Raw genomic sequence first — 15,104 nt, 5'->3', positions numbered from 1 at the left:
TTGCACTGGTTTGATCTTTCTCTTATATCAGCTTTTCCGCACTCTTCCTTCTGCAGTTGTTTGCTAATTACCACCTCCTCCCCAAACACACACACACACACACACACACACACACCCCACACCCCACCTTCACCCTCCCCCATCAATCCGACTAGGATATTTGTTCAGTCAGTCCTATTACCATTTCCCCTTTCTGAAGATCTTAATGCCTTAAGGACACAATAGTTGTTTTATTACAATGGAAATTGCTTGAGGGCAGGGAACTGTGATTTCTGCTGTACTCTCCCAAGCATTTAGGATAGTTCTTCACAGAATATACTCAATAAATATCGTTTGGGGGATTTATTTGACTCATCAAAAAATACCATTAAGGAAGAAGGCCCTGGATACCAGATTCCATGACCTCTTTTTTTTAAGGTATTTGATCAGCACTTCCTATGTGCCAGGCCCTGTTCTAAGCTCTGGGTTAGATACAAGTTGAGCAGGTTGGACGTAGTCACTGCCCACATAGGGCTCACAGTCCCAATCCCCGTTTTACAGATGAGGTAACTGAGGCACAGAGAAGTGAAGCAAATTGCCTGAGGTCACAGCATAAAAGAGGTAGAGCCAGGATTGGAACCCACATCCTTCTGATTCCCAGGCCTGTGCTTTAACCACACTGGTTCTTGAGCATCAAATAAGGGATTGTTCCCCATCCCTCCACTTCTCTGCTGCCCTCCCTGGCTCAAACTCCTTGGTAAGAAGGTTGGGTGGGGAGGGAAGGGCTAGTGCGAGCCTTTTCCTATGCTCAAGGAGCACGGAGGCTGGGCGATGGCCAAAGAAAAGGGAGCTGCTTGTTGGAGGGCCCAGCTCTCCTCCCCAAGCCACTCCCCTACCCCCGCCACCCACAAGACAGATACCTCTGTGTACACATGTAGGACAATTTCCCCTTCGTGCTTTCTTGGTTTTTGTTTTTGTTTTTTAATGGTATTTGTTAAATGCTTGCTATGTGTCAGGCACTATTCTAAGCTCTGGGGTAGAGACAAAGCAATCAGGTTGGACACAGTCCCTGTCACACATGGAGCTCCCAGTCTCAATCTCCATTTTCTCGCTGAGGGAAATGAGGCCCAGTGAAGTGACTTGCCCAAGGTCACACAGAAAGACAAGTGGTGGAGCCGGGATTCTTGTCTCCCAACTCCCAGTCCCAAGGTCACTCCAAGTGGCCTTCATCCTCCAGTTCCCACCCCCGGCCTCTTCTCTTTCCTTTCCTGATCGGAGCCCTTAGGGGAGGGGGCTTCTGGGGTCCCCTCCCCTCGTCTCCCCACCATCCATTCTTTCATCCAATCGTATTTATTGATCACTTACTGTCTGCAGAACACTGTACTAAGTGCTTGAAAAGTACAATTCAACAATAAAGAGAGACAATCCCTGCCCCCATCGGATTTACAGTCTAACCACATACCCACACCCACCCACCCACATTTGAGCATGCGTACACAGCCGTGTGCAACAAGGCATGTACATACAGGCTTGCGCACGCGCACGCACACACACACGTACACAAGCCCTATCCTGTCTTTTCTCTAGTGAATCAAATTGGAGCAAGTCCCTGTCCCACCTGAGGCTCATACTCTTAATGCCCATTTTACAGACAAGGTAACCAAGACCTAGAGAAGTGAAGTGACTTACCCAAAGTCACATACCAGACATATGTTGGAATCAGGATTAGAACTCAGGTCCTTCTGACAGTGGACACTGGCTCCTCTTTTTTTAACTTATTTTAGTGCCTCTCTCTCTCCAGATAGATGGTAAGTTTCTTGAGGTCAGGGATCATATCGCCTACTTCTGTTCTACCCTCCTAAACACTTCAGTGCTGTGCACTCATTCGTTCGTTCGTTCATTCATTCATTCATTCATTCATTCATTCATTCATTCATTCATTCATTCATTCATTCATTCCTATTTACTTATTGAGTGCTTACTGTATGCAGAGCTCTGTACTAAGCACTGGGGAGAGTACAATACAACAATAAGCAGACCCCCCCCCCACACACACAACAAGCTTACAGTCTAGATGGAGAGATAGACATTAATATAAAAAAATAAATGACAGATAGGGACATAAGTGCTGTGGGGCTGGGCTGGCGAGGGCAGGGGACTGAATAAAGGGAGCAAAGTCAGGGCAATGCAGAAGGAAGTGGGAGAAGAGAAAAGGAGGGTCTAGTCAGGGAAGCCCTCTTGGAGGAGATGGGCTTTCAATAAGCTCTCAAATCTACTGATAGCCTGAATTTGGCTGTTTTGTGAAGCAAATTCAGAGAACTGCTTCTGCAGGTGAGTTAGGAAGATAAAGAGCAGTATGGCTTAGTGGATAGAGCAGGGTCCTGGGAGTCAGAGGAGAACGTAAGCCCCTTATTAGGTAGGGATTGTCTCTATCTGATGCCGAATTATACTTTCCAAGCGCTTAGTACAGTGTTCTGCACACAGTAAGCGTTCAATAAATAAGATTGAATGAATGGTCTGTGACCTTGGGCTGGAGGGGCAGGCCAGAGGCTGCCCCCTGGGGATTCCAGTGATGGGGGGCTGTTGCGTGCGGGTGTTTGTATACGTGGGTGTTGGGGTGGGGTGTGGGTCCTCACCTCCTCCTGCTCCACCACTCCCACCCCTCAGACCCTCCTCCCCAGGCTTGCATTCCGGGAGGGCCCCGGGGAGGATGGAAGGGATTCTGGGAGGATCTGGGGGGATGGAGGAGATTTGGGGAGGATCTGAGGGGATGGAGGAGATTCTGGGGGGATCTGGGGAGATGAAGAGGATTCGGGGGGGGTGGTCCGGGGGAATTCGGAGGGATAGAGGGGATTCCGGGGGGATAGAAGGGGTTCCGGGGGGATCTGGAGGGAATGGAGGGGTTTCTGGGGGGATCTGGGGGGATGGAGGGGATGAAGGGGGGATCTTTCCGGGGGGATCCGCAGGGCTGGAGGGGATTCCGGGGGGATCTGGGGGGATGGAGGGGATTCTGGGGGGGACTCGGGAAGGGGGTGGTTGAGAGGATTCCAGAGGGATCTGGGGGCATGGAGGGGATTCTGGGGGGATTTGGGGGGATAGAAGGATTCTGGGGGGATCCAAGGGGAATGGAGGGGATTCTGGGGGGACTGGGGGGAAGAAGGGGATTCCGGGGGGAACCGAGGGGGATGCAGGGGATTTTGGGGGGAATCTGGGGGCATGGATGGTATTCCGGGGACCAGGGAGGTTGGAGAGGATTCCAGAGGGATCCAGGGGGATGGAGGGGATTCTGGGGCGATCTGGGGGGAGTCGGGGGATGGAGGGGATTCTGGGGGGATCTGGGGGGATGAAGGGGATTCCGGGGGGATCCGAGGGGGATGGAGGGGATTCCGGGGGGATGGAGGGGATTCTGGGGGGATCTGGGGGATGGAGGGGATTCTGGGGAGATCTGGGAGGATGAAGGGGATTCCGGGGGGACCGGGGGGATGGAGGGGATTCTGGGGAGATATGGGGGGATGAAGGGGATTCCGGGGGGATCCGGGGGGCGGGGATGGAGAGGATTCTGGAGGGATCTGGGCGGGGGCAGGAGGGATTCCGGGGGGACCCGGGGCGGTGGGGGTGGAGGGGCTTCTGGCGGGATGGGGTGGGGGGGGATGGAGGGGATTCCGGGGGGATCCGAGGGGGATGGAGGGGATGGAGGGGGATCCGAGGGGATGGAGAGGGGACCCGGGGGGGAGATGGAGAGGATTCTGGAGGGATCGGGGGGGGGGGAGGGGGGATGGAGGGATTTCTGGGGGGGATCCGAGGGGGATGGAGGGGATTCCGGGGGGACCCGGGGGGGTGGGGGTGGAGGGGCTTCTGGCGGGATGGGGTGGGGGGGATGGAGGGGATTCCGGGGGGATCCGAGGAGGATGGAGGGGATGGAGGGGGATCCGAGGGGATGGAGAGGGGACCCGGGGGGGAGATGGAGAGGATTCTGGAGGGATCTGGGGGGGGGGGGGGTGGAGGGATTTCTGGGGGGGATCCGAGGGGGATGGAGGGGATTCCGGGGGGACCCGGGGGGGTGGGGGTGGAGGGGCTTCTGGCGGGATGGGGTGGGGGGGGATGGAGGGGATTCCGGGGGGATCCGAGGGGGATGGAGGGGATGGAGGGGGATCCGAGGGGATGGAGAGGGGACCCGGGGGGGAGATGGAGAGGATTCTGGAGGGATCGGGGGGGGAGGGGGGATGGAGGGATTTCTGGGGGGGATCCGAGGGGGATGGAGGGGATTCCGGGGGGACCCGGGGGGGATGAAGGGGCTTCTGGGGGGGATGGAGGGATTTCTGGGGGGGGTGCAGGCAGTGTGTCCCCTGTGTCCCCCGTGTCCTCTGGGTCCCCTGGGTCCCCCTGGGTCCCGGGAGCTGCGTCCGGAGCCGGGGGAGGGGGGTTGGGGGTTGGGGGTTGGGGAGGAGGGGTCTCCTCCGATGCAGGCTGGGCCGGGGGCGCGTTGCCATGGAGGCGTCGCGTACGTAGCCGCTCCGGGGGCGGGGGGCGGGGGGAAAGGGGCAGTCCCAGGGTCCCCCGGCCCCGGCGGTGGGCAGGGACCCGGCCCGGGGTGGCGGGGGAGGCGGGGAGGCCGAGGGAGAAATCAGGGGGAGGGACAGACCTAGGGCGGCGGGGCTGAGCCGCCCAATCAGAGGCCGCAGGAGCCCCCCGGGGGGAGGGGAGGGAGGAGGGGGGGGGGCTTCTCGCAGCAGCAGCGGCAGGAGGAGGAGGAGGAGGAAGAGGAGGTGGGTCAGTCCTGCCCCCCCCCAGGACCCCCCAGGACCCCCCTCCCCAGGCCCCGCCAGGATGGAGGAGGCGGCCCCCTCCGTGGACCACCTGGACGAGGAGGAGGCCAAGGATTTGGACTTCTATGGCTTCGAACCTCTCCCTACGCTGCTGGAGGACGAGGTGAGTCCGGGACCTCGCCCCAACCGCCTCCTCCCTCCCTCCCTCCCTCCCTCCCTCCCTTCCTTCCTTCCCTGCCTGCTCCCTACCCCCTCCTCGCCGTCCTCCCTCCATCCTCTCCTTCCCTCGTCCTCCCTCCGTCCTCCCTCCATCCTCTCCTTCCCTCGTCCTCCTTCCGTCCTCCCTCCGTCCTCCCTCCATCCATCCTCCCTCCATCCTCTCCTTCCGTCTTCCCTCCGTCCTCCACCCATCCTCCCTCCATCCTCTCCTTCCGTCCTCCCTCCGTCCTCCCTCCATCCTCTCTCCCTCCATCCTTCCATCCTCTGTCCATCCTCCTTTCACCCTTCTTCATCCTCCCTCCAACTCCCTTCCATCCTCCCACCATCCTCCCTCCGTCCTCTCCTTCTGTCCTCCCTCCGTCCTCCCTCAATCCTCTCTCCGTCCATCCTCCCTCCCTCCATCCTTCCGCCCTCTGTCCATCCTCCTTCCACCCTTCTTCATCCTCCCTCCAACCTCCTTCCATCCTCCCACCATTCCCCCTTATCCTCTCCTCCCTCCATCCTCTCCCCATCCTCTCCTCCCTCCTTCCATCCTCCATCCATCCTCCTTCCATCCCTCCTTCCCCCTCCATCCTCCCTCCACCCTCCCTTCATCCTCCCTCTATCCTCCCTCCAACCTCCCTCCATCCTCTCCCCCCTCCATCCTCCCTCCATCCTCCCCTCCCTCCATCCTCCCTTCATCCCTCTACTCCTTTCGTCCCTCTTTCCTCCTCGGCCATGAGTTGGGGACGATCTGGAGTGACCCCCCTCGACCCCCCCGGTCCACCGGAGACCCAACTTTCTCCTAACTCAGACAAGTGCTCAACTAGTGGGCTGATGGGCAGGGCAGGGCAGAGCCGTTCCGCTTTCAGGGTCTCGGATCAAGTCCACCGCCACTTGTTCCTGAAAAACTCAAGCCCCTTCCCCCAGTCCCCTCCGGTGGACACCTGTCTTGGATGCGAAAGGTGAATTAATAAAATGGATGGCTTTAGTCTGTGCTGGAGGTTTTAATCCAGAGGCAAAGAAGAGCCGTGTGGTGTGGCATAGGATGGGGTTAGCTCAGGACAAGGTGACATCCCTTCCTCGGGATCCCCCTGGGAGTTATTGCGACCCCTTCTCCCCCTCCCCATTATATCGCTTTTCAAAAGTACTCGCCCCTGTGACTTGGTCACTGATATGCTGAATGCTAGGTGGGTCATCCACCCCTAACAGGGAGAACCCTTTTTTTCTTTCTTTCTCAGCGAAGCTGCTGGAATTGACGTTTTAAGAAAACAGGATGTCTTTTCCCTAGCTCTAAAACTTGTGTCTTTGCAGTTTAGGGATGAAAGAATAGTTGGGTTGACTTTAACTGCCAAAAATTATGAAGCGCCTTTTCTTGGGTCACCCAAACCCCCTCCCCCACCAAAAAAAAAAAAAATAGAGCGAAATCCAAATGTGTGGTGGGAGGAAGTGTCATAGTAAAAGAAAGATCTTTGAAATCCGGGCTTGCCTTCACTGAGGGATTAGGAGAAAGAAGGCCCAGGAAAGCAAAGTGAGAGCCGGTACCTGTAATGATAGCTTTATTTGCCCTGATCTGAGCAAGAAGAAGGCTACGAGAGGAAAACACTCCGTTTCTGAGGCAGCTGCATCATGAATGCCTTCCTTCAATCGATGATAAACGTATTCATCCCGTCATGTTTTTATTCATCAGTCGTGCCGAATAAACAAGAAGATACTGTTTGCCGGTGAATGTAGCCGAGCGATGCGGTCATGGATTTAGGCCTCTGGTCTGCCCTAGATTTAGCTGTTGTTTTCCTGCAGATCTCTTCGTTGGTTATGGGCGAGTTATGGAGCCAGAGAACGGGCCCCCAAGTAGCACCCAGTGAGAGCTGTGAGAAACAGGTCCTGTAAACACCGATGGCATTCTGAAAAGGGGGCTCATTTGCGAATATTTTGTGGTAATCTCATCACACTTTTTGAGTGGGTTGTGAAAGCTTAGGCCTTTGGTTAAGTTCTGATATGAGTCGAAGAGCAAATTTTAAAAGGTCTCTCTGCAGAGGCACGCCAGTGTTTACTTTTGCAAAATCTGCTAGAATTCTACAGTGCTTTTTGCGTTTCTATAAAAGCTGCCAAATATTAAGAAAGAAGCTCCTGTTCTAGCTTGAGGCTAATTGAAATCTGTGTGGGGCCCAGCTAGGGGCCATTAGTGATACCGAGAATGTATCTTGCCCCAAGCCCTGTAGAGTTAGAACATAGCTAGATAATGTAAGCTCCTTGCGGGCAGAGGATGTATCTAACCAACACTGTTGCAATGTATTCTCCTAAGCCTTTAGTTCAATGCCTTGCACATAGTAAGGGCTCAGTACGGAGACAGTGCAACCTAACGAAAAGAGCCCGGGGCCTAGGAGTCAGAGGATCTGGGTTCTAATCCCAGCCCCACCACTTGTCTGCTGTGTGACCTTGGACAAGTCACTTAACTTCTCTGAGCCTCAGTTACCTCAACTGTAAAATGGGGATTAAAAGTGGGAGCCTCATGTGGGACAGGGACTGAGCCCAGTCTGATTACCTTGTATCTACTCCAGCGCTTAGAACTGTGCTTGACATGTAGTAAGTGCTTAACAAGCATTCTTCTTCTTATAATATTATTATTATTGTATTTTCTGTGCCTCAGTTACCTGACCTGCAAAATGGGGGTAAAGACTGTGAACCCCATGTGGAACAGGGACTGTGTCTAACCCGATTCATTCATTCATTCATTCATTCATTCATTCATTCATATTTATTAAGCGCTTGCTGTGTGCAGAGCACTGTACTGAGCATTTGGAAAGTACAGTTCAGCAATAAAGACAGACAATCACTGTCCACACCAGGTTTACAGTCTAGAAAGGGGGAAGAAGACATCAAAACAAGTAAACAGGCATCAATATAAGCAGAATTATAGATATATGCACATCAAAACAAGTAAACAAGCTGTTGAGAAGCAGCGTGGCTCATTGGAAAGTCACTTAACTTCTCTGAGCCTCAGTTACCTCAACTGTAAACTGGGGATTAAAAGTAGGAGCCTCATGTGGGACAGGGACTGAGTCCAGTCTGATTACCTTGTTTCTACACCAGCTCTTAGAACAGTGCTTGGCATGTAGTAAGTGCTTAACAAGTATTCTTCTTCTTATAATATTATTATTATTATTGTATTTTCTGTGCCTCTGTTACCTGACTTACAAAATGGGGGTAAAGACTGTGAACCCCATGTGGAGGGACTGTGCTAACCCGATTCATTCATTCATTCAGGCATGCATTCATTCATTCATTCATTCATAGTTATTAAGCGCTTGCTGTGTGCAGAGCACTGCACTGAGCGCTTGGAAAGTACAATTCAGCAATAAAGACAGACAATCACTGTCCACACCAGGTTTACAGTCTAGAAAGGGGGAAGAAGACATCAAAACAAGTAAACAGGCATCAATATAAACAGAATTATATATACATCAAAACAAGTAAACAAGCTGTTGAGAAGCAGCATGGCTCAGTGGGAAGAGCACGGGCTTGGGAGTCAGAGGTCACGGGTTCTAATCCCCGCTCTGCTGCTAGTCAGCTGTGTGACCTTGGGCAAGTGACTTAACTTCTCTGTGCCTCAGTTACCTCATCTGCCAAATGGGGATTAAAACCGTGAGCCCCACGTGGGACCACCTGATCACCTTGTATCCCCCAGCGCTTAGAACAGTGCTTTGCACATAGTAAGCGCTTAACAAATACCATAATTTTTTTTATTTAAACAAGCATATAGATAGAATTATAGATATGTACATATATACACGTTTTGTGGGGCAGGGAGAGGGGGGTAGAGTAAAGGGAGGGAGTCAAGGTGACACGGAAGGGAGGGGGAGCCAAGGAAAAGCGGGAGAGGGTTACTCTGGGAAGGCCTCTTGGAGGAGATGAGCCGTCAGTAGGGCTTTGAAGGGGGGAAGTGTAATTGTTTGGCGGATTTGAGGAGGGAGGGAGGGCATTCCAGGCCAGAGGTGGGACGAGGGCCAACAGTCGACGGTGCGATGGGCGAGAACGAGGCCCAGTGAGAAGGTGAACGGCGGCAGAGGAGCGGAGTGTGCAGGCTGGGCTGTAGAAGGAGAGATGGGCGGTGAGGTAGGAATGGGCGAGGGGATGGACGGCTTTGAAGCCAATAGTGAGGAGTTTTTGTTTAATACGGAGGTTGACAGGCAACCACTGGAGGTTTCTGAGGAGGGGGGTGACATGCCCAGAATGTTTCTGTAGAAAGATAATCCGGGCAGCAGAGTGAAGTATGGACTGAAATGGGGAGAGACAGGAGGTTGGGAGACCAGAAAGGATGCTGATGCTATAGTCCAGTCAGGATAGGATGAGGGATTGTACTAATGTGGTAGCGGTTTGGATGGAGAGGAAAGGACGGATCTTGGTGATTGTGAAGGTGAGACCGGCAGGATTTGGTGACAGATTGGATATGTGGGGTGAATGAGAGAGCCGAATCAAGGATGACACCAAGGTTACGGGCTCGTGAGACGGGAAGGAGGGCTGTGCCATTTACAGTGACGGGAAAGTCCGGGAGAGGACAGGGTTTGGGAGGGAAGATAAGGAGCTCAGTCTTGTACATGGTAAGTTTGAGGTGACGGGAGGACATCCAAGTACAGATGTCTTGAAGGCAGGAGGAGACGCGAGCCTAGAGGGAGGGAGAGAGAACAGGGGAGGAGAGCCCAATTAAGTTGCATCTATCCCAGAACTTAGTACATAGGAAATGCCTAACAAATACCACTAAAAAATAAAAGTAAATATGACTGGATGATTGCTGCTCTCCAGCCCTTTCCTACTTGCATCTTTTCATAAGTTCCTCCCCTTTTCCTTCCCACACTCACAAATCAAAGTTAGGCCTTGTGTCAGAGGACTGTAGTTGACAATCAGCTGAAGAGATCAAATCAAAAATCAGATGGGATCACTTAGAGGATAATAATAATAATGTTGGTATTTAAGCGCTTACTATGTGCAGAGCACTGTTCTAAGCACTGGGGTAGATACAGGGTCATCAGGTTGTCCCTCGTGAGGCTCACAGTCTTCATCCCCATTTTACAGATGAGGTAACTGAGGCACAGAGAATTTAAGTGAGGATGGTGGCAATAGTAGCAATGGCAGTGATAGGAATCAATCAGTGGTATTTATTGAGCGCTTTCTGTGTGGAGGGCACTGAACTAAGCAGTTGGGAGAGTACAGAGTATAATACCACAGAGTAGGTAGGCGTGTTACCTGCCCACAACAAGCTCACAACCTAGAGAGTGTCCAGAAGCAGTGTGGTCTAGTGGAAAGAGCATGGGCCAGGAAGTCAGAGGACCTGGGTTCTAATCCCAGCTCTGCCAATTGCCTGCTGCATGACCTTGGGCACATCACTTCACTTCTCCTAGGCCTCAATTTCCTCATCTGGGGATTAAATGCTAATCCATCCTATTTATTAATAATAATAATAATAATGTTGGTATTTGTTAAGCGCTTACCATGTGCGGAACACTGTTCTAAGCACTGGGGTAGATATAGGGTAAACAGGTTGTCCTACGTTAGGCTCACAGTCTTAATCCCCATTTTACAGATGAGGTAACTGAGGCACAGAGAAGTTAAATGACTTGTCCAAAGTCACACAGCTGACAAATGGCAGAGCTGGGATTCGAACCCATGACCTCTGACTCCCAAGCCCTGGCTCTTTCCACTGAGCCACGCTGCTTCAGTCTATTTAGACTGTGAGCCCCATGTGGAACAGGGACTGTGTCCAACCTGATCAACTTGGATCTATCCCAGTGCTTAGAACAGTGCTTGATGCATAGTAAGTGCTTAACAAATCCCATAATAACAATAAGAATAATAATAACAGTCTAGTAATGGTTTTTACTGAGCACCTACCGAATACAGTATGCCGTACTACTCAATCAGTGGTATTTACCGAGCACTGACTGTGTGCAGAGCACAGTACTAAGCACTTGGGACAGAGGCTCAAGACACATCCCCTGCCTATAGGGAGTTTATACTGTAATTCATTCAATAGTATTTATTGAGCACTTACCATGTTTAGAGCACTGTACTAAGCGCTTGGAATGAACAAGTCGGCAACAGATAGAGACAGTCCCTGCCGTTTGACGGGCTAACAGTCTAATCGGGGGAGGCAATGTAATAAATACTGTAATGGCATATACTGAGCACCCACTTGGATCTATCTCCTTTAAACACCAGAGAGTCACCTCTCACTCAGTCCCATACTATTTATTTGCGGATCTATAATTCATTTATTTGAATTAATGCCTCCTCACCCACTAGATTGTCAGTTCCTTGTGACCAGGGAATGTGTTTACAAATTCCAATGAATTGTACTCACCCAGGTACTTAGTACAGTACTCTGCCCATAGGAAGCACTCAATAAATACCATTGATGGATTCATTGGGTGCAATCTATGGTACTAACCATTTGAGAAAATACAACGGAAGCATGAGATATGTTCCCTGCCCCCCATCATAGGAATATTAACATTAATGGTGGTGTTTGTTAGATGATTATCTTGTGCCAAGCACTGTACTAAGCACTGGGATAGTTATCAGATCCTCAGGCTAAACTCAGTGCCTTTTCCAGATCTGGCTCCCAGTCTGATGGGGAGGGAGAACAGGTACTGAAGCCCAATTGAGTAAACTGAGGCACCGAGCCGTTCGTTGTGACCTACCCAAGGTCACACAGCAGGTGAATGTTAGAGCCAGGGTTAGAACACAGCTCCTCTAATGCCCAGGCCTGTGATCTTTACATTAGGCCACAATGCTCCTCCACAAAGAGTTTACATTCTGAACCACCTGAACTCATACCAGACAGATGGCTCCAATTTGCTTCCTCTAAAACTTCCAAGTTGTTGTGAGGAGGAACATTGTACACACTACAGTGTAGTGTATTCATTCATTCAATAGTATTTATTGAACACCTACAATGTACAGAGCACTGTACTAAGCACTTGGAATGTACAATTTGGAAACAGAGATAAACTCTACCCAGTAACAGGCTCACAGTCTAAACGGGGGAGACAGACAGCAAAGGAAAACGGAACAAAACAAAATGAAACAAGTAGTCTGGCGAAACAAGTAGATACTGTAGCAATAATTATAATAATAATTGAGGTATATGTTAAGTGCTTACTATATGTTGAGAATTGAGTCAGGTAATCAGTTTGGACACAGTCCACGTCCCAAGTGGGACTTACAGTCTAAGACGGAGGGGAGAACAGGTACTGATTCACCATTTTACAGAGGAGGAAGTTGGAGGCCCAGAGAAATGAAGCGACTTGCCCAAGCTCACAAAGCAGGCAAGTAGGGTAGAACCAAATCAGTGTGGCTTATATGGGTCGGAGACGACTCAACAGCATAAGAGAAGACAAGTGGATAGAAATGACTCAACGGCATAGCTAGAGCACAGTCCTTAGAGTCAAAAGGACCTGGGTTCTAGTCTCTGCTCTGCCGCTTGTCTGCTGGGTGGCCTTGGGCAAATAATTTCACTTTTCTGTAGCTTAGTTACTTCATCTGTAAAATTAGGAGGAAGACTGTCATCCCCATGTGGGTCATGGACTGTGTTCAGTCTACCCCAGCGCTTAATCAAGTGCTTAGTATAGTGCTCTGCATGCAGTGAGCATTCAATAAATACGATGGAATGAATCGAATGAATACAGTGCCTGGCACATAGTAAGCTCTTAAATAAGTTAATGACTTATGATTGTCAGGTTCCTTCAAAATGTGACTGGATTGGGAATGGTTCTATCATGGGATGTGTTTTCCCACAGATTTACGGAAGTCTGGAAAGGTAATATGAATGCCTTTTATGTGCTCTAAGATGGAGCGAGCAATATCACTAAACAACCATTTCATCTTCATTAAAGTAGTTCAATGTGTAACGTCACAGTATTAAATGAGGAGTTGTATTAGGATCATGAGCTTTTGCAAAACCAACTCAAGCACTCTCTGTGCACTTCTTAACCACCATGTACTCACCCCAATCCTGCTAGTTTCTACCACCCCTCCATATTCTTTCCCCTTCTCTTATTTGTCAAGCCCTTACTATGTGCCCAGCACTGTTCTAAGCACAGGAGTAGATACAAGGTAATCAGGCTGTCCCAGGTGGGGCTCACAGTCTTAATCCCTATTTTGCAGGTGAGGTAACTGAGGCCCAGAGAAGTTAAGTGGTTTGTGCAAAGTCACACAACAGACAAGTGGCAGAGCTAGGATTAGAACCCACGTCCTCTGACTCCCCAGCCCGTGCTCTTTTCACTAAGCCAGTTGTTAATTTGTGTGTTTGTTAAGCTCTTAGTATGTGCCAGACACTGGGGTGGATACAAGCAAATTGGGTTGTACACAGTCCTCGCCCGACAAGGGGCTCAAAATCTTAGTCCCCGTTTTACAGATGAGGTAACTGAGGTCCAGAGAAGTGAAGTGACTTGTCCAAGGTGCCACAGCAGAAAAGTGGCAAGGCAACAGAGCCGTGTTCGTTTTTAAGCAGAGGCAGGCAGCGAGGTTAGGTGGATAGAGCCCGGACCTGGAAGTCAGAAAGAACTGGGTTCTAATCCGAGCTCTGCCACTTGTCTGCTGTGTGACCTTGGTCAAGTAACTTCACTTCTCTGGGCTTCAGATACCTCATCTGGAAAATGGGGATTAAGACTGTGAGCCCCATGTGAGACAGGGACGGTATTCAATGCGATTTGCTTGTACCCACTCTACCAATAATAATAATAATGATGGCATCTGTTAAGCGCTTACTATGTGCAAAGCACTGTTCTAAGTGCAGGGGAGGATACAAGGTGATCAGGTTGTCCCACGTGGGGCTCACAATCTTAATCCCCATTTTCCAGATGAGGTAACTGAGGTACAGAGAAGTGAAGTGACTTGCCCAAAGTCACACAGCTGACAAGTGGCTGAGCTGGGATTTGAAGCCATGACCTCTGACTCCCAAGCCCGGGCTCTTTTCACTGAGCCACGCTGCTTCTCTGAAAACCCAGTGATTTTCACTGTCGTGACCCGCGGGGAAGTTTGCTGCCTGTATCCACAGCCTGGACTAGTGGGAAGAGTACAGCCCTGGGACTTAGAGGACCTGGGTTCTAATCCCACTCCATTAGGTACCTGCTCTTGGTGACCTTGGGCAAATCACTTTACTCCTCTGTACCTCCATTCCTTCATTTGCAAAATGGGGATGCGATACCTGTTCTCCTTCCTACTTAGACTGTGAGCTCTTTGTGGGATCTGATTATCTTGGATAGGGAAGCAGCGGGGTGGGTTCTAATCCTGGCAGTGCCACATGCCTGCTGTGTGACCTCGGGCAAATCCCTCACTTCACTGGGCCTCAATTACCTCATCTGTAAAATGGGAATTAAACCCCTGAGCCCCATATAGGACAGGGACTGCGTCGGACCTGACTACATTGTATCAGAGAAGCAGCGTGGCTCAGTGGAAAGAGCCCGGGCTTGAGAGTCAGAGGTCATGGGTTCGAATGCCAGCTCTGCCACTTGTCAGCTGTGTGACTGTGGGCAAGTCACTTCACTTCTCTGTGCCTCAGTTACCTCATCTGTAAAATGGGGATTAAGACTGTGAGCCTCACGTGGGACAACCTGATTACCCTGTATCGACCCCAGCACTTAGAACAGTGCTCTGCACATAATAAGCGCTTAACAAATACCAACATAATTATTATTATTATTCATTCATTCATCCAATAGTATTTATCGAGCGCTTACTATGTGCAGAGCACTGTGCTAAGTGCTTGGAATGTACAAATCGGTAACAGATAGAGACAGTCCCTGCCCTTTGACGGGTTTACAGTCTAATCGGGGGAGACGGACAGACAAGAACAATAGCAATAAATAGAATCAAGGGGATGAACATCTCATTAAAACAATAGCAAATAAATAGAATCAAGGTGATGTACATCTCATTAACAAAATAAATAGGGTGATGAAAATATATACAGTTGAGCGGACGGGTACAGTGCTGAGGGGAGGGGAAGGGAGAGGGGGAAGAGCAGAGGGAAAGGGGGGAAGAGAGGGTTTAGCTGCGGAGAGATGAAGGGAAGGGGTAGAGGGAGCAGAGGGAAAAGGGGAGCTCAGTCTGGGAAGGCCTCTTGGAGGAGGTGAGCTTTAAGTAGGGTTTTGAAGAAGGGGA

At 50.7% G+C, this 15,104-nt stretch overlaps 1 protein-coding gene across 6 annotated transcripts in view; it reads left to right on the top strand.

Moving 5' to 3' along the window:
• The first annotated feature begins 4,797 nt into the window (after nucleotides 1–4,797).
• Nucleotides 4,798–15,104, top strand: part of KNDC1 (kinase non-catalytic C-lobe domain containing 1) — a 164,909-nt gene continuing 154,602 nt past the window's right edge. For all 6 annotated transcript variants that reach the window (XM_029061503.2, XM_029061499.2, XM_029061501.2 and 3 more), the window contains exon 1: nucleotides 4,798–4,908. In XM_029061503.2, coding sequence (XP_028917336.1) covers nucleotides 4,807–4,908 — 102 coding nt within the window. In that variant the 5' untranslated portion in view covers nucleotides 4,798–4,806. The remainder of the gene's footprint in view (nucleotides 4,909–15,104) is intronic.

Source organism: Ornithorhynchus anatinus, chromosome 3 (genome assembly GCF_004115215.2).
Source record: "Ornithorhynchus anatinus isolate Pmale09 chromosome 3, mOrnAna1.pri.v4, whole genome shotgun sequence".
NCBI lineage: Eukaryota > Metazoa > Chordata > Mammalia > Monotremata > Ornithorhynchidae > Ornithorhynchus > Ornithorhynchus anatinus.
The sequence above is the reverse complement of the archived record's forward strand: the minus strand, read 5'-3'. Positions and strand labels throughout refer to the sequence as shown.